Source organism: Ambystoma mexicanum, chromosome 4q, assembly GCF_040938575.1.
Source record: "Ambystoma mexicanum isolate Mex_15411 chromosome 4q, UKY_AmexF1_1, whole genome shotgun sequence".
NCBI classification, from domain to species: Eukaryota; Metazoa; Chordata; class Amphibia; order Caudata; family Ambystomatidae; genus Ambystoma; species Ambystoma mexicanum.
In genome coordinates this window covers 670,004,573-670,024,871 of record NC_090928.1, presented here as the reverse complement: position 1 = coordinate 670,024,871, position 20,299 = coordinate 670,004,573, and the positions used below count along the sequence as shown (strand labels likewise).

Sequence of the window (20,299 nt, the reverse complement as noted above, 5' to 3'; positions counted from 1 at the left end):
AACCTACCTTTTACCTCTTATCGACACTCCAAGAAAGTAATATCTAACGCTTATAGAAATGCTTGCCTAATCATTAAACATTGTCTGCTAGCCAAAAGATGATCTCCCATTTAGAAGATCTGTATGGGCAATCTTAAGAGAAGCATCATCAAAGCACGCTGATGATTTATCTTCATCCATTTCTGCTGATCTATGGACATCTTATTTTACCTGCAAATTTCAATTGCTGTCTAAATTCACTCATCTGTCACTCACCACCACCACTAGATTTAACTCCAATTCTTGCCCTTGGTCTGTTACTCATGTAGAATGGGGAATTTCCCAGTTAAATCATTCAAAAACCCCTGGTCCGGACGGAATTCCACCATGTGTGCTGAAAAAGGACCCTCGTTTTTGGGCTGCTGTCTTAAAAGTAAAATATGACATTTATCTCAACTATTTTACCGCGATCCTGGCTTCAATCCATCATTGTCCCAATTTTCAAAAAGAGCAATCCTGCTGAACCAGAACATTTCTGTCCCATCGCATTGTTGGATGCCTCGGCAGAAGTCTTTTCTTGACTTCATACATTTATGCATGTTTTTGAATTCCCATGAAATGATTGCGGGTCCTGGTGAGAATACACAAGGCAATCAGACCTTGTAAAGAATAGGAAGACTAAGATCCATCACCTTTGGCGAAAAGAATTCCTTTCTCAAGACTTGAAACTAAAACATTTTAAGAAAGTGAATACTACGAAGGGAATCTCTCCTGATAAACCACGGCTAAATGCTGTGGAGAAACACGTGTTGGGAGACTATATATGTTTCATGGGAATTCAAAAACATGCATAAATGTATGAAGTCAATACATTGAAAATGAAAGAGTAACTACTTTGGATGTAAGAAGCTAATATATGGAAAATGAAGGAATAAGTACTACAGATTGATCAATGCTATGTATGAAATTTATAATTTCAAAAAAACGAAGTCTTTTTCATTACATTTGGTGCTGGGCTCGCAAAAATTACAAGTGACAACACAAGAGGAAAAATATTCAGACATTATTGTTTCAGCCACAATAAAGGCATTTGGGGTGCAGATCCTAGCACAAACATAACACTGGCACAGAAGAGTCACCCTTGAGAGGAGTATAAGCCAACAAAGGCTGAGTCATCCAAACAAAATATCCATCAGAAAACCACCTACCTGGTGAAAGTCACCCAACATGGCGCTATAACCCAACCAATACCCACCTGCCTAGGCATAAAGCAGGGCTGTAAATTAGCCACAATTTTCTTTAACTTGTATTTGTGCGACATTGATAAATTATGGCAGCACCATATTACTTTTCTGGCCAAACTTGGGAATCTGCACTTACATTGGGTGGCATTTGCTGACGATATTCTCATCTTTGATCGCACACCTATTGGACAACAAGCGAAACTTGATCTTTTCACACAGTACTCACAGGACCACAATCTTCACGTTAATGTGAGCAAATCAAGAATTCAAATTTTCAATAATCTTTAAAAAAAAATCTCCATTTAACTGGTCCACTGATGGACTTCATGTCGCATGGGCACATTCAGTCAAATACTTGGGTTACGATTTACTCGACTCAAACTCATAACACATAATCGACAGAAGTTTTTGAGTTGTAGGGAGTTATTCCTACGTCTATGTCCCTTTTCAATAGCTTGTTTGCCCTGTGTAGCTGAGCTACATATGTAGCTGTCACAAAAGCCCTAGAATTTGCTGGTGTGCCGGCTACAAATGGAATGTAGAGTTCCTTTCCATTTCCTCTCTCACTACTTTCCTATGCTAAAAAGGTAAAGTGCACATCCACTGGTGGTCGGTTTTTGGCTTTAGTATTCCCGACTCGAATCTGTGTGTCTTATCAGTAAAAATGATTTCGACCAGAAGGTCGAAAAACAGTTAAAAACTGGATTTAAGTGTCCCTCTTTTTGTTGTTGGGTGGGATACTTAGATGCTTGTTTTTATTTATATATTAATTCAAGCCCTTTTATAACAAGTATAGTGGGTCTTGGAGTCAGGGTCATCAGCCCACGACTACTTGTTGAAATTCGACTCAAACTCAGCCACTATGTGGAGGCTTGCGCTTCGCAAGAAAATCCATCCTTTAATCTCACAAATGCAAATGGTATATAGCAAACACTGTAAATACTCCATGCTGCATCTAATAGATTTGTTCCTCTTGAAAGTAGAGGCAGGCATTCTCTATGGGCCCAATATCTGCTTGATCAACATTTAACCCATTCTTGATCAAATACAAGGGTGCATATGGAAACAAACTTTGAGATTAGCAAATTCCCTACCGAGTGCAATACTACGACACAAACTGGGAATATATGCACTGTCTGCAAGATTCAGTTGGTGCCTACTTAACAACTTTGCTAAAATGCTCCTCCCACTAACTCCTTATATGAGAATCTTCACACCATGATAGCAACCCATTGTCAGTGGTGAAATACTATGACAGAATGTTACCCCTGCTTCATGCAATTGATTTAAATGTTGAGGATCTGCAAAATAGGCCAACATATGTAAAAAAAAGACATTATGAACTCAATTGGTGTCATACTGTTGAATTGTTATCTACCTATCACAGCTAGAAGGAAACTGCACAGTTCACAACTAAAAGATTGCCTCATCAATTGTATCTCATTTGCTTCCCTTGTAATATGGCGCAGGACTTTTATCTTAGATTTAAATTAAACCAAGTAGCCACTTATGAGAGAATCAAACATTGGTATCCCCTTATGAGACTGACATCCAATTGCACTTGTAGGTTCTGCAAAAGCCTGTCACAAAAAGAAACGATCAAACACCCAGTTATCTTTTGTGACTTCTTTGAAGTACATAGAATTTAAATCTTTAGCCACAACAAAATTGGTGCTACCATTTCTTCAAGGGATTGGCTATGGACAACATGTATGTGGCGTACCAATATTAGCTTCGTCCTCTCACTAACTCGACTGCTCACTATTAATAATGAACAGCTTGCGACCAAACTTCGAGCATTCTTAGAGACATCCGACTGCTAAATTTACTCTTTCTAATAGGTGTGCATAGCTGCCACAATTTCGTAATTAGTATATGTAAGTTTAGAACTATGTACTCTATTGGTTTTTGCTTATGCCTTTTATATTCATTTACATGTGTCTGTAATTGTTGCTCCGACAAGCTAAAATCTCGTTCTCTTCTTTAATGATGTCAAAAACTGATTTAGTAATGTGCACTCTGCTCTGTTTTCTAATAGATAATTCATGGAAGTGCTGTGTTTTGTGTTTCGTAGGATGAAAATGCCTTAATCTGGATGAACTGTCACTTATTTTTTACACATTGTTTTGTGCAAAGAATGACTCGTATTCTTTTATCTTAGTTTTATTCATGCAAGATATACTTATATTGGACATAGGCAACTTGTTATTCTGAACTTTATTGATTTTGATTTGGAATTTTAGAAAACAAATATTTTTTAAGTATCGTATGAATATGGTCTTTCTTTGATTATTCAAGGAACTGACTTTGTAAGTCTTATATATTTTGTATTGTGTACATTTTTTCATATGTTGTAAATGTTTCTTTACAAACTAAAAACAACTTGATTAAAACATTTTTTTATAATATATTTATGTCTAAAATGCACATGTGTTAATTCCTAGTTAGTAATCAGCATGTTGTTAAATTGCTTGTTTACAATTTATAAAGGATGCGTTAATAATTGCAGGTTGAAAATTCCACCCTCAATTCTCAAAGTACCTCACTGATGAATCAGAATTCACAGCTGCTAATTCAACAGTCTGGGTTGGAAACTGAAAATGAATCTGTAATGCGGGAGCGAGAAGAGCTGAAAAGCCTTTATGATTCTCTGGTAAAAGATCACGAAAAACTTGCACATCTTCATGAACACCAAGCTGCTGAGTATGAATCTCTAATTGGGAAACACGGAAATTTGAAATCTGTACATAAAAGTTTGGAGGTGGAACATAAGGACCTTGAGGATAGGTAATTTTCAAGATGTCCGTCTGCCTTTCTAGCTGATAATTGTGCAGGTTATAACTTCTTTTAATGATGTCCTTGGAAATATGCATCTGTTAAATTAATCAGCCATTGGAAATGTGTAACATTGGCTTAAAGTGTGACTGTTTTAAGAGATGTTATCTGACATACAGTAACTTTCACCAGGTTATTTATTATTCTGAGTAGTTTTTCTATAGCTGAGATACTGCATGAAAGGGTGTACTAAGGACACGTAGTAAATATTTAGCTCTTTAAATAAAAAAGTCCCATGCCTGTTTCTGCTCTGTTGCTAATGTCATAGATTATAAAGCCCATTGGGTTAACTCAGCCATTCATCTTAATCTTTCCAAGGGTGATGAAATTAGTACATTTATCTTGTGGTGGAGAATCATCTTTTAATCAGAGTGTTAGTCGCAAGACTATTTCAGCAAGTACTGTATAAAAACATGCCATGCTTATATGCCATTCCTCATATCTTTTCCCCCAATCATGAGGATGTTCTGGCAGACCAAAAGCGTGTTCAAAATGTTTTGCACAATGAAAATAGAATTGAAGGGTCTAGTGTGAAAGTGCATGGAAGAAATCCATCCCTTTACACTCACTGGCTTCCTTACTGCTTTTATTCTGCTGATTGTTGCTCTGTCTGATTTTGGGGACAGAGGTTAAAGTGATGACAGGACCTGGTGCCTCCACCTGCAGAAGCTAAAGCGCTAGCTTAAGGTAGTACACCCCACCTTCATGCCTGAAGTGCAAGCAACAAAAGCGGCTTTACCGATGATCCTCTCTTTGACAAGAAGATTGAGCCTCTCCAGGCACTCAAGACAAATACCTAGATTGCATGTCCCCTAAGAAAACCTGTTGGGCCTTTTCAAGATTCTAATGGAAGATCCAGACCGAACAGAGGTTTGTGGGCATATAGCAATCAGGGATACCAACAAAGCTACAAGTCTTGCAGAAAGGGAAGAGATTTCCAAGCATCTACAGGATGAAGACTGCAACCCAGTCCATGGGTCAGAAACCCATTTGAGAGCCAAAATATAACATAATGGTAGTTACTCCTACCTCCTGTCCCGTCCCCTTCCCTCCATACTGCATGCTAGACCCTGAAGAGGGACGGTGGTGTAAACTTTTTGGCCCACAAAAATACACTTTTCCCCTTTAAAGATAGAGCGGGCGGAGGCGGGCAGTGGGCGTGACACACGCAGCTAACCCACCCACCGGCACCTCACCTGAGTCCCCTTTTCGGCACGGATGGGAACGCATCTGCTACGCATCCAAGTGCAATTATTTGTTGCATAGCAGCTTTTTCCCCCATACTTTTCGAACGCCTCTGGCACCTAGTTCCCCGGCGTATGTCGGCCATGAGCGATTTTACCTGGTGCTCCTCTTGCAAGGTTTCCTACCCTGCATCGTATTACCATTCTCTTTTTTTACAGTGTCTCAGGTCCAAGCTCAGGTGGGACTCTTACACCCAGGTCACTGAAGAACTCGTTGTCCACATGGAGAGAAATCTTCTCGCGGTTGATTCCAGATCCTCTTAAGGCCTTCACACAGTGTAAGTCAAAGACCATTAAGCAGGTAAATCCACTTTTTCCATCTGCACCTCAGCAGGGTGACTCCTTTTCAAGGTGTTCCTCCACTGAGAGGTGTAGGGGTCAGAAATGTGAGGCGGACAACTTTTAGATGATAGCTCAAACTTTGTCATTTTATTAAAGTGTACGTTTCATCAAACGCCTCACTTTCCCTAAAACTAAAGAAAAACACTCTAACACAGGATATCTGGCCCTCACACTGATACATAAAGAAATATATGTCAATTCACAATGACATCAATAATGATATTCACAGTCTTTCTTGGTAACCTGGTTGAACTCCCCTTACCCAGCTGTCAAGGTAACTTCAGTTCCAATGTTCAACAAAAAGAAACAAGGAAATCTGGATTTTAATTAAAGTCTCAATTCAGTTCAGGGTTCCTTCAATGACTCAAAGAACAGTTTTGTTAACCGAAGTGCAAACACGAGAAAACATCTCCTCTTGCTAGAATAAAGAATTGCCACGTCCTCAGAATAGCATCAGTGTTATATCCAGCCAAGATGCTGTGCCACAATTTATAAATGTCCAAAATAAAAAAAACTGTTCCTTGTTAGGTTCAAATGGACACAACATCTGGTAATGTTGATGAAATACAACTTCTGGTTAACACTTAAAGTCTTTCTTTGTAATATTAGAAATTACAGTTTGGATCTTTCTCGGGATGACTTAACAGCACTTCTACTTTCATCTAAGCAACTCTCAGCTTTAGGTGACTTCTACAAGAATCACCATGAGGTTCGACTCCTCTGCCTCATAGTATTCCACCTCAATTGTGCTACTGAAGTATTACATCTACTGATAACCAAACGACCACCACAGCTTCAGTACTTTGTGTCTTTAAACAGTTTTTCGGGTATGTCGAGAATCTCTTTATTGCGTTCCAACACCTTCACGTAAGCAAGGCTCTCTTCGTCCAAATATTCCCTTTTCAGAGGGGCAGCCTCCTTGCCACTCATGTCTGTTAAACAGTTTTTCAGATATGACAAGAATCACTTTATGGCACTTCAATGCCTTCAAGAGGGCAAGGCACTCTTGCCCTAAATATTCCTTCTTCAGAGGGGCAGCCTCTTTGCCAGTCTTGTCTATCTGCAACAATGACAAACCACAATTGCCTTTAGGATACACTTCTCTCTTCTTCCTATTGACTTTGGCAATATAGGGTGTCAGCTTCTAATGAATTGCAAGCAGCAAGCATCCCTTTCCCAACCATGCCTTTATCTCTCTGTATTCTGTCAGCCAGAATAATTTACCCAGAAGCCTTGTTGCCACTCTCTCCCGGCTTCAGGTAATGCTTGCTCACCCTTAGCTTGGGCAATGCTGATGTTCTGCTAGGCTTATGACAATACTTGCACCATTTCTTGGCTTTGAGAAAGGCTGGTTTCCCTCCTGCTTGGGGAGACACATTATTCACTCTTGGCTTGGGCAATGCTTGCTCTTTCCAATTTGTAAGAACAATGTTCAAAAACTTGACTTCTATTGTTAGTCTTTTAATTGCTTCAGTAAAGATTCAGAGTTCACTCTTCCTCTCAGAATTTTTATCAGGCACCCGCAACCACTCCTTTATGTGGTTTTCATAAAATGAGCATTCAAGAATAAAGATTCACTGCGTTTCTTTCTTACGCTAGTGAAAGAAATGATATTCGCTTATACTAAAGTGGTACATTTCAAGTGCCCCATTGTTTGGCAATCAACAATCAGCTTCACACCGCTTTTCTCACACACGAGTGATTGTTTAAGAATACTCTTGCCGGCAGTGTTCGTGCAAGGAATCAGAACGCTCTGTAAGATTCACCGGCTTCTGTATTCCTTTTCTTCGCATGTTGCAAGACTTCTGCGACTTCTGGCTTCTATTTGGACCCACAGCCTTCATTGTTGAGGGTGTCTCCGGTCAGGCCTCATAATTAAGAAGCCCTTCTCAGTCCTGAGACCCATGGCTTCACAGCAACTTCTGGCACGGTGTCTGGCACGCTTCCTGCTGTGCAATCTCTACAATTAGGTTCACATAGGGAAAAGCAGTACTCATACGCCCCGTCCCCTTTCCTCCATCCTTGTGGGCGTTCCCTCAACATGGGGACCGTACCGGAACTTTGTCAGTGAAAAATTGAGCTTCTTCTTTAAATTTAGTATAGTGCGCAGGGGCTTCACAAGGTGTGCCTCATGCGCTTGTTCCTTCACGGCCTGGGACCCCCATGCACTCTGTCTTGAGTGCTTGGGGCCAGACACCACCGCTGGAGCTCATGTTCGGCCTGCAGCCCTCTCGGTCACAGGGTATTGAAGAATTGTTTGTTGTGAGAAGGGAGATCTTCCACACTTCTCATCCGCCCCCCCATAAAGACTTTGTCTCCAGAACCTCTCGTCAAGACAAGGTAGGCCATCGGTTCAGCACGGCTCCACAGCGCAGTGACTCCTTCCCCGAGGTTCCCACGGATCAGAGTTCCTCGGATTCAGGTTCTGGCAGGCCCGAGGCCTCTAAGGCTACCGGCTCCCAAGCCGAGGGGCACCGGGGCTCTTCTGGGCGGTCTGGCGACAGACCTGAGGCCTTCCAGGCTACCGACTCCCAAGCTGAGGGGCCCTACAAGGCTATCCTCGGAAGGGCAATCAGGATCCAGATCAAGGACCGCCAGTGCTTTCACCCATTGAATGGGCTTTGCAGGATGATCCCAGCCCCCTTCCCTCTGGAAGCGACAGCAAATCTTATGTTGCAGGTTTTTGGTCCCCTCAGGGCTACATCTACCCATCGCAGCTGTGCAGCTACACACACCATGCGCCCCGGCGCTTTGACCAGGAGTGGAGGCCAATCACCTCAGAGAGCCGGGCCCCTAGGGATCCGGTGGCTTGTGAGGACCAGTTTTTCGAGCGCTTCCTCCTCCTCATGCGTTCCCCTCAGATGAATGGGGCTCCTGAAGAACACTGTGGAGGAGGTCATCCTGCAGGTGGCGCCACCCCAGCCCCCTTCTCTGGGTACTCCTCTACCTCCTCCCATTCTTCCGGTTCCGGTGCTGGTCCCTCTGCTGGTTCAGGCCCCACCAGTTGTTCTGAACCCCCACCTCCTCCTTGTACCATCAGCGCCTTCCCCTCAGCAGCCGTTGGGCCTATCTGTGGCTTCAAACCTGGGGGGACTCCGCCAGTGCCTGTGTCCCAGGGCTCGGATTCCCCTCAGTCTGTAAAAAGTGGGGGCGGGTGACGGCAACAATGATGTAACGCTCACCTGGTATCCACGGGGACGTCACTCTGCCGGTTCTGACCTCTTACGACCTCGAACCCTTCCCTGGAGGCTATTCGACTGGAGACTGGGCCTGAAACACAGGATTGGTAGAGTTTACCTCCCTATTGTCTCTGTGTGCTTGAACCTCTTCTTCCCTGGGGTCCAACCCTTCCCTTTGATCCACAGCTCACCTTGTTTTCTTGGATAGTGTGCTCTCCATCCTGCTTTCAGCGCAGGGGCGTGTTGATTGATGCAGGCTCGTTGCTGCCTAGTTACTTCACTGGCAAGAGTCCAACAGGTAAGTATAATGAGTCTTTTGAACAGTTCTCTAACTTTGTTCCTTTCTTTCCTTGGATGATGGCCGGCGTCCGGGGATGGCGGCGTGCTGCTGAGATGAGTAGCGCTGAAGGTGAGTGAGAGCGCGATGCACCCCTTTCGTATCTGTATTGAACTGAGTTCTTTTTCTGTGTCTTTTAGGTGCTGCGACGTTTTCAGCGTGGATGCCGATTATGAAGAACAAATGCAGTGGGTAAGCACGGTATGCGGCGCCTCTTACCTGGAGTGCCTTTTCCCTCTGGCAGATGGATGAGAAGTTCCGGAGACAGAGTTCCCCCAGAGCGGCTGGGATTCAGGTAAGCGTTTGAAGCTCGTACAGTATTTATAAATAAGCAAAGATTTGCAGAATGCTTACTAATGCCTTCTTTCTGTTCTTTTCCCTTTTCCTTAGGAAGCAGCGTGCCGGGATGGGAATGACACCGCCGAAGATGCCCGCAGAACAGAAGGAGCGATGAATGATTGGCAGAAGCGCCACAAAGTAAGGCTGTTCCTAACGGTGTTCTTGTTCTTGCAGGAGCTGAGCGCAGAAGAAAGATGCAGGCCTACTGGAGACCAATCCGAACAAAGTGAGTGTCAAGCTGCAGGTGCAGAAAACGCAAAGCATGTTTCTCAGCCTGGGTGTGGTTTAAATAGTCTCTGGGTATCCCAGGTGTCTCTGGGCTGAACCACACCCAAAAGACTAGACTGCACAAGCAGGTCTGGGAACCGAAATATATGGGGGCATCCATCTTGTCCCCATCAATGCACTTCATGTCCAATCCCCAATGTTATCCTATGGGAGTGAGTGAGTCTGGTGCCACAAGCGCCTAGTCTGACTCCAAGTGGGTCTTTGGAGGGATGGAGAGGCCCTTGAGGGCCATGTAGGTGATCGTGGCCTGGCTCCAGCCTGACATCTTGGAGGGCTGGGGACATGAGGGGCAGGAATCATGACAGATGAGGATGATGACACCCAGGACGATGAACCACTAGCATCCGTTAAGGCCTTGCATGACCGTCTTCAGAGCATGGTGGAATTCTTGGGGGTCCCTCTTCCTGAGGTAGCCCCCCAGAAGTTGGGTGTGCTAGCAGAGGCCTTGGGCAAACGCACCACGATCCGGTCTGGCATCCCCCTTCCGAAGGATGTCCGGCAGGTGGCACGGAAGGTCTGGGAAAAGCCCAGGGCCAATGCTCAGATGAACAAGAAGTTGGACAGCAGGTTTAGACTGACGGACGGGGAGCCAATACTTCTTGCCTCCCACCCGCAGCCCCATTCCACTGTGGTGGCTGCAGACTCTTTGTATTCTAAACCGTTGTCTTCCTCCACGGGAGATGCCTCCAGTTGCCTCTCCAAGGAAGACAGTCTTTGAGTCCTTGGAAAAGCGCTGTTACTCCATCTCAGGACTGCATCTGCGGCAGGCTCTTGGCTGCGGTTAACCAGAAGCTGTAGCGGTAGCTCTGGGAATTTCTGCCCGACCTCCCTTCGAGCAAGCAAGCCTCCTTCAAGACCGGTCTAGCAGATGCCCGGGCCATTGCGCAGGATCTCATGGAGTCTTCATTCTCCCATAGAGGGCTGTGCCTTGGGGTCGAGATAAGGACAACGTGCAGGAGCAGATTCTGGATCTGCCCTTTGAAGACGTGGAACTTTTTCATTCGTCCACCATTGACGAAGAAGAAAACCTCCACTCAAACCGCTTAGTCCTTGGACATCCTGACAAAACCAGTCCCAGGGCAAGACTGAGTTCAAACCCTGTGTCTTCTCCGGCTTGGAGGGGTGCAGAGACTGCGGTAAACAGAAGCCTGACAGGTTGCCCAGCGATAACAGGAGGAGGCAGCAAAGGATGTTGCGCTGGTTTTTCCGCTACCCCTCCTCTGCCCCTGCCTCTAACGCCAAGAAGCAGTGACCTCAAGGTTGGGAAGCACAGCTCACCTGTGGAGGACTATTTTGTCTGTTCCAGGATACATGGAAGCATCTCTTCAGCAACCTGTGGATCCTCTCTGTAGTCTCCACAGGCTTCAGTCTTCCTCTTCCTATGCCTCTTCCATCCTCTGCTTCTCTTCGTCAGATCGGGTCCCCACCTCTTTGACGGGAGGTCCTTTTGCTCTTGGAGATGCAGGCGACAGAACCGGTTCGACTTGTGGACAGGGGCTTTGGTTACTATTCCAGGATTTTTGCGGTACCCAAGAACAACCAGGCTGGCCTGAGGGTAGTCCTGGGTCTGTCATTTCTAAATCTGTCTTTCCTGCTGGAACGCTTCAAGATGATTACTCCTGCACACATTGCTGAGTCTCTGTGTGCAGTGGACTGGATGTGTTCCCTGGACCTCAAGGATGCGTACCTGCATGTAAGCAAATATCAACCGCATGTGAAGTTTCTACGGTTCACGATTATGTCGTACCACTTTAAATACAAGGTGCTGCTTTTTCGGCCTGAACTTGGCCCCTTGTGTCTTCACAAAGTTGATGAACGCAGTGGCGGGCAGGCCTTCTCTGCTTGGAGGGCCATCATCTATACCCTTACTTGGACAACTGGCTGGTGAGGGAGGGGTAACTCAAAGGGGGTACACTCCTGCCAGAGACTGGCGGATAGCCTTCATCAGCTGGGGTTTTACCTCAACCAGACGAAGTCACAGTTGCGCCCATCTCAGGAACTGGGCTTCCTAGGGCTTCATTTTAACGCTACTGTTCAACGGGTGTTTCCTATTCCCGAGAGGCTTCTGTCCCTCCGCAATGTGGTGGGATACTTTCTGGCCAACACGTCCAACTCGGCATGGTGGTTCCAGCACATTCTCTGCCTAATGGCCTCCTGCTTGCTCACTGTAAAGCACGCTCGCCTCAAGATGAGGCACCTCCAGCTCCACCTGGCTGGCAAATGGGATCAGGAGGCAGGGTCTCAGTTGGACAGGATCCCTATACTGCCGCTCCTTCTGCCCGATCTTCACTGGTCACTGATAGATGGCAAGGTTTCAGAGGGAGCCCCCTTCACCTGACCGGAGTCTACCCTGGTGGTCACAACGGATTGCTCTCTTTCGGGCTGGGGGGCTACTCTGGAGGGCTATGCGATTTATGGAGCATGGTCCAGGACGGAAGCCCTCCTACATAACAGTCTGTTCGAGCTCAGGGCAGTGGGCCTGGCCCTCAAGGCATTTTTGCTCCTCTGCATGGAGGCGGTTTCGATCTTGGAAGGGGCCCTGATGGAGGGGATTTGGATTTTGGCAGTAGACCTGCCGGGGGACTCCAATGCAGAAGCAGATCAGCTAAGTCGCTTTGGCTTCAACACCTAAGAGTGGGAGTTGCAGAGCGACTCCTTGCTTGTTGTCCCTGTTCAAGCGTTGGGGTTCGCAGACCTGGATTGGTTCGCATCTCCCCTGAATGCCAAGTGACCCCGGTTTGCCTCATGGGGAGGTTGCGGATCACTGAGATACGCCTTCCAGATCTGTTGGCACGGACGCAGGTGTTATGCGTTCCCACCAACCCCTCTGCTCTGATGGAACTTCTGGTTTTCGGATCTGCTGTAGTTGTGCTCCCGGGGTCCCATCCATCTTCTGATCCCCAGCAGGAGACTCCTGACACAGCAGGGCGGGCAGTGGAACATTCGACCCCGGCCAAACTGGTCCTGTCGGGCTGGTTCCTGATCAGTTTAGGCTTCAGCATGCTCAATTTTTAGATTAAAACTGGGACATCATTTAGCATGCCAGGAGGCCCTCGACTCGGTCCCAGTATGAGAGCAAATTGTCTAGGTTCTGCCACTGGGCTTGCGACAAAAGTCTAGACCTGGTCACCTGTCCTCTAGATGACGTACTGGCCTTTTCAGCACAACTGGCTCGCTCTGGTGTTCAGGTGGACACCTGCCGCACGTATTTGCCGGCCAATGGGGCTTTCAAGAATTTCCCCGAGCATGTTTTCTGCAGCCAACCCAATGGTTAATGCCCACCTTAAGGGCTTGTATAGGCTTTTTAGTCCGGTGCATAGGCCACATCCGGCCTGGGACCTCAATATGGTTCTTATAGCTTTGCAACGCAAGTCTTTCAAGCCGATGGACTCAGTGGACATCCGCTTGCTGACGCTGAAAACTGTTTTTTTGGTGGCTCTCACCTCTGTCCACAGGGTTAGTGAGCTGCAGGTGTTGTCTTCATGCAAGCCCTTCACCATGTTTCACAACAACAAGGTCATGTTGCGTACTTACCCAAACTTCTTGCCCAAGGTGGTCTCTCTGTTCCATCTGAATCAAGAGATCTGCCTGCCGGTGTTCTTCCTGAACCCACAGTCGGAGGCAGAGAGGGCCCTGCATTCGTTGGACCGCAAGTGGACTCTCAAGTTTTATCTCTTGGATGAATTACTTGAGGAAGCCTAAGGCAGTGAAACACTTTTATTTAGGTGCGTTATAAATGCCATATGATGTTATTGTTTGTGACTTTCGGGGGTGCTCCTCCCCTCAGCTCTAGGTCTTCCAAGGCTTCCATCGCCCGTTGGATGGTTCAGGCCATTTAGGAGGCCTGAGCGGCCATGGGCAAACCTGTTCCTGAGGGAATTCATGCCCATGTGGCCAGAGATAAGGCCACGGCCGTCGCGTTTCAAAGACATGCTTCTTGGGATGTCATCAGAAAGGCAGCTACGTGGGCCGCTCTGGCGGCCTTCTGTAGGCACTACTCACTGGACACTAGCTCCAGGTACAATGCAGAGTTTGGTCAGGCGGTTCTGAAGAACCTTTTCGCTTCATACTAGATATGAGGCAGGTTGTCACAGTTCCACCCTATGTTCTTGTTCAGTGGAGTCACCCACAAGGTTGGACGAAAGAGGACGAGCAGATGAGTAATTAACCTTACTCACTGTAGTGATTAGAGTACTCATAGTCCATAGTCCCATTTCCTCCATACATCCCACCCGCCTTCCACTGCTAGTATGCCAAGGGCTAATATGTACTAAGAATAGCCAGGTATCTAAGCGTCTGATGTGTTCGAAGGGGACTGAGGTGAGGCGGCGGAGGGCGAGGCCTTGGCGGGGCATGCCCGAGCCCGCACCCCCGCGCATCATGCTAAATTTAAAGGGGAAGCTCAATTTTACGCTGCCAGAGGTTTCGGTACCGTCCCCATGTTGGGGGACACCTACAAGTATGGAGGAAAAGAGACTATGGACTATGAGTAAACTAATCACTACAGTAAGTAAATTTCATTTTTCTTTCTCTCCTTCTGCTGTGCAACGTCTGCATTTCAAAATTTTGGGGAACAGAACCCTCACAGACAGGCAGTTGATCTGCTGGTTCGGAGTCCCGGCATCTCTTCGGCTCTCTCACATCTGCCTGGATTGCCAACACCGTGCTTTCTTCCTTCTACTTCTGCTATTGTGGAAAACACTCCAACCACATTTTCCTCTCCTTCTAATGGTCTGCCCCTGAGGGGGCTCTTTAAGCCTTCCAGCCTCCTTCAGGTGTGGGCTATTAGGATTGATTACCTGACTACTGCTACAGTATAGCTGTTCAGTCCTCTTCCTCATCCCAGTACTTCTGGGATTATGAGACTTGTAGTCCCTGATAACGAAATTGGGTTTCTAGTAAGTTTCTTAATTTTAAGAGTAGATTCAAGGTATCATCAGAATTCGCTGATAAAGAGGAATGCAGATTATTTAAGGCAACATTTATACATTGCTTTTCACTATACCTATGGGAGAAAGGGGGATTGTTATCCTTATAGGTCTCAAATGATCTTTCTTTCCTTGGGGTTTGTACAGGTATTATATTGGCAGTGCCCACATCCGCATGTTTAATAAGTGGTTCATATACATAATGCAACAATATGACATTACATGTTTTGGCAGCTGTGCAAGTCTCTCCGTTTTTAAGGATAAATACTGTGTCTCATCCCGCGGGTTCTCCTCACCACCTTGGGCCTTGTCTCCTCCAAGGCGATCCTTCACAGTACACCACGCCCAAGGTCAGGATCAGGAAGCATCTGCCTTTCCCTGACCCTCTGGAAGGAGACTTTAGGCAGGGTTTTAGTGAGGGATCCATAGGATTCATCACAGACAGGTCCTTGTGACCCGACTACCGGCTTTGTCCTGTGGCCTAAAAGGCTACCGGTGTATGCATCGAGGGGTCCACAGAGACTCTTAGCTTAACACTCGATGGGCCGGCTGGCTCTTGTACTGGGCTTTTGTCTGAGGGGAATGACAGCTCTATTACCAGGCCTAGGCCTGAGGGGGCACCTATACACATTCAGACTACTGGGCAAAAACCTGAGGACTGAGTATTCCCCACAAAGCTAGCACAGAAAGGACTTCAGGTCACTCAGTAACAATGGGGCCCTTTTCAGATGAGATGTCTAATACTTCTATAGCCCCTTCTCATTCAGAGTGGGCCACTCATTTGAGACATGACAGGGTCTCCACGCACACTGCGTGGAACACCTCGTACCCTACGCATTCACTCAGATATACGGAGGGGAGAGATCACAATACAGATCCTCAGGGAGAAGAACTCCAGTATCTACTGTGAGAGGTTGTCAGCAGCAGGAATCAGGCACAGAGGTGACATTTTAGGAATTTTATTAATGATATTCAAAGAACACATAACGGACCCTACTCTTTTGGGATAGCCCTGCCTAATAACCAAAACACTGGTGCTCATCGTCAGGATAACTCAAAAGTCTGTACTCTGTCCTGAACTCCTACTCGGTCCCTATCACTATAAACATAACCTAAACTAAAGATGATCAGGAGGATGACTCCCTCATCCTAATGAGAGGAAAAACAAACAGTTTCTTCTTCAAAACAGTTTCTCTGAACCAAAGATCCCAAGAGGATGATCCCCTCCTCTTGATGTCAGAACCCAGCATCTTCTTAGAACAGTTCCAATAAGCCAAGTTTAACCAGGAGGATGACTCCCTCCTCCTGATGCAAAGAAAAACAATCTTCTCTTGTAACTGTTCCAGCCTAACCAAGTTCTATCAGGAGGATGACTCCCTCTTCCTGATGCACAATAAGCACAGTTATTCTCTGTATAGCATTCTCATGAGCTTATGTAGCTCCTTACAGACCATTTTCAATTTTAAAGGAAGTTTCCTTTCAAGGCCTTTGGTGTTTGCTTTTTGACAGCTATTCTATTAGTCTTGTTGAAACCACTGGGACGAGGGAGACTACTCCTGATGCTCAGCATCCAATTGTTGGTGTCAGTAGTGTTATGGATACTACTGGGATGAGGGAGACTACTCCTGATGCTCAATGCCCAATCTTTGGTGCCAGTAGTTTTAGGGATACTACTGGGATGACAGAGAGTACTCCTGAGGCCCAGTGTCCCATTTTGGTACCCGTAGTTTTAGGGATACTACTGGGATGAGGGAGATTACTCCCGATGCTTGTGGCTAGCCCCACTCCCTTAACGGGTCTTCTGTGTTCCCTGTTACCCTTCTCTACCACGGGACACGTCACTGGGTATTCCCAGGGTAGTTGTCCTCCACGCCAGCCTCTCTGGTGGCTACTTCCCAGCTCTTGGGTCCCGTGGCGGCTCTACAGTCTACTGTCGAGTCTAACGGTGTCAGCGCCATTGCCAGACCCGACCGCCACCTGCCTGAGGTCTTGCCACCATTATTTGACCTTCTTCGTCTGGTTTGCCCTCACTCGGTCGGGCTCTCACAGACTACCTTCCCTTTGCAGCAGAGTCCTCCGGCAAGCATCTCTGCTTCTTCAGCATCTCAGCTTCTTGCCCAATTCGTAGTTCCTGGGCGTTACAGGATTCACACTGTTGTTATTCCTCCATGCTCCTTCTCCAAGTTTCAAACTCCTGGCCTCTCCAGGTTGCACACCTGGTCCTCTCTTCCTCTAGTCCTGTGTTCCTTTTTATACATTGTAGCTTGTTCCTCCCCAACGGACTGTCAGTCTGTTTTCAGTGTCAGTTAAATGTTCTTAAAGGTTCTCCTTTTTGTCAACAAAGTGCTCTTCATGTTTCCTTGGGGCCTCTTCTTCCTAGTACTTTGGTCAGAGGCTGGAATAATCTTTGTGCCTCTTTGGGGCTTCCTCTTCTCAGTACTTTGAGGTTTTGAAGAGTGACCCTATCTGCTCACAGGTTGGATTTGACTACACTCTTCTGGTGTGCAGGTGTAGGCATCACAATATGTGATATCGGTACTTTCTGGCAAATTAGAAGGGTTGAACCCGGCCTGAGCATGGTGATTTGAGGAAAAGAATCATCACACTACCTGCACCACGACAGCAGCGGCACATCATTCTGCCCCAAAGTTGTGGGTTAAGCCACACTGTTCTCAGCCCATAAATAATCGACTGGACACTTGTTGGATAGAGAAACTATCTTGTTGTCTGCCCATCCTCATCCTCATTCCACTGTGGTAGCAACAGCGTCATTATATTCAAAACCATCTGCTAATTCATCCACAGCAATGTTAGCTGCTGCGTGCCTTTCCAAAGAAGACAAGCTTTTGGAATCATTCATGAAGAAGGTTTATCTGAAGGTGGGCTTGCACTTAAGGCAAGCAAATGCAGGTGCTTTGCTCGCTGCAGCAAACCAGAAACTGTGGAGAGAGATAGTGACTTCCTCCCAGATTTACCTGTACACCGCCAGGTGGCGTTTAAGTCAGGATTGGCAGAGGCATAGATTATAGCACAGGACGTACTTGAGGCCTCAGTCTCTCACATTGATACAGCAAGTATAGGGTTCTGTGTGGGCACAGACATGAGATGTTCAGCATGCATGCATGGCATCAGGTTTACATCGGACGTCCAAGACAGAATTTTCGATCTATTTTTTGAGGACACAGAGCTCTTTCATTCTTCTACGGATGGCAAGCTCACTAAGAAAAAGATGAGTACCCAGACAGAGAAATCATTAGCCATACTTTTTAAGCCGGTTGTTGAGAGCTTCTCACAGGGCCAAGCAAGATCAGACCTAAGGCCCTGATCATTTGGAGTTTTCAGGGGGTTGCAGGACATGAGAGCCAGGCAGCCTGACCGTTCCCCCAGCACTCATCACAAGAAACAAAAGCACACAGGCCCTAAAGGTTTCTTCTCACTCCCCTCCTCCTCCTCACAAGCCTCAGAATCAAAAAACAATGAGGCAAGCGTCCGGGTCCATGAAGCCCCAGTAGTGGGCAGACTGTCTATGTATGTGCTCCAGTGGCAAAATCTTTTTCAAGACCTATGGGTAGTATCCGTAGTTTCCAGGGGTTTTCTACTCCCACCCTCTCCAAATCTTCCATCTTCTCCTGCCCTTCTTCCGTTTGGGTCTCCAGCACTAATCAAAAAAATGATGAAGCTGGTGCAAGACCAGGCGACAAGGCTGTTACTCGAGGATCTTTGCGATCCGCATAAAAAACCTGGCTGGTCTGGAAGTAGTCCTAGATCTTTCCTATCTCAACCTTTCCATGCTGTTAAAGCAGTTCAATATTGTGATGTCAGCTCACATTGCCAAGGTTCTCTGCAGGGGATAATGGATGTGCTCCCTGGACCTGAAGGACACTTACTTGCATGTCCCTATCTAGCATCCACACAGACAGATGTTATGTTTCAGTGTGATGTGCCATCATTTTCACTACAAAGTCCTACCATTGGTCAAAACTCAGCTCCTCAAGTTTTCACAAAGATCATGAATGTGGTGGCATCTCTCAGACAGGAGGGGTATCATATTTATCCCTACTTGGACGTCTGGCTTATCCGGTCCAGTTCTCTGGAGGGAGTGACAATTACAAGTCATAGGTAATTAGATATTCTATTTGACCTAGGATTCAATAAATTCAGCATCTCAGATCACAAATAATGATGCCCAAACCGCCACAACACCCTCCCCTCGCACCCTTTCCGAAACAACCCCCTCACCTCATGCTCCGAAAGCTCCCATCACTCCCAATGCCCCCAATGCTCCTGCCACTCCCAAACTACTAGCATAAGCCACCATAAACACGCACTCCATTAGTGCTCACGCACTAGACATTCACAACCTTCTACTAAAAAACGACCTTGACTTGCTTGCCATTACTGAAACCTGATTGCACACAGCATCCGGCCCCAGCCTAGCTCTCTCCCTACCCTCAGGTTATTCCATTCTCCTTTCTGACAGAGATGGGAAACAAGGCTGAGGAATTGCCATCAACTCTAAAACCTCCCTTCCAATCAGACTCCACCCTCACCTCCATACCAGGACACAAAGGTATACTCGCCAAACTCGAGTCGAACCCACAAACCACCACTAACATTATGCTCATCTACGGCCAACCTAACTGCATTGGCTCCCCAGATGCCGGCCTAACCCCCTCATTGCCCCCCCCTCCTGAAACCCACATCCAAATTCCTGCTACCTGGCGTTTTAACCTCAGTTTCAACGAACCAAAGATCGAAAGGCCTACACTCTCGCCACCACTCTCCAGGAAATTAACTGCACGCAAATTATCCACAACCATGCCAAAGGCCGGACCCTTGACTGGATCCTCCCCCTCAATGTAGCTACACAAATCTCCTCCATCGACCCTGGACAGATCACTTTGTGATTCTCTTCTCCATTTCCCTTGTACCCCCGAAACAAAGAAGAACCCTCTCCTAGCTCCCATCACTGCAAGACATACCAAAAAGCTAACCAAAGAAATACTAGAGCCAATCTTCAGGGCCTACCTCGAGTCCCTTCCTGACAACAACAATCCTGAAGATATTCTCATGGCCTACAACTCCTCACCCCTGTGCGCCCTGGCTCTTCACGCTCCTTACAAAACTACCTACAAAAACTGGTTCATAGAGGAGCTTACTGCCCTCTGAAAAACCAAACACGCCAAGGAACACATCTGGAGAAAAGTTCCCTCTCCTGCCAACAAAGATGCTTTTAGCATCAGCGCAACCACCTATAAAACAGTGATCATTAACACCAAAGCCAGCATCTACAACTCCTGCATGGCTGAAGCCAGCTCCAACACTAGAGAGCTTTTCAAAGTCCTTAAAGAACTCAAGACCCCAGATCCACCTGCCACAACATTTCCCAAAGACAAAACCTGGTGCACACTAGTACAATCCACCCTATCGAACAAAATTCTGACCCTTCGTGACAAAACCATTCGCATGAAATCACAGATCACATGCACCCACCCTGATATCCCCACACCCACCATAACCAGCTCTCCCCCTTTCCAATTCACCCCTGTCTCTCCGGCCAACACGCTCTCCACCATCCAACGAC

The 20,299-nt window shown here is 46.6% G+C and overlaps 1 protein-coding gene across 5 annotated transcripts in view; it reads left to right on the top strand.

Annotated features, from left to right (window-relative positions):
- Positions 1-20,299, top strand: part of CCDC88A (coiled-coil domain containing 88A) — a 2,139,415-nt gene that overhangs the window by 1,526,712 nt on the left and 592,404 nt on the right. For all 5 annotated transcript variants that reach the window (XM_069608255.1, XM_069608254.1, XM_069608253.1 and 2 more), the window contains exon 20: positions 3,733-4,010. In XM_069608255.1, coding sequence (XP_069464356.1) covers positions 3,733-4,010 — 278 coding nt within the window. The remainder of the gene's footprint in view (positions 1-3,732; positions 4,011-20,299) is intronic.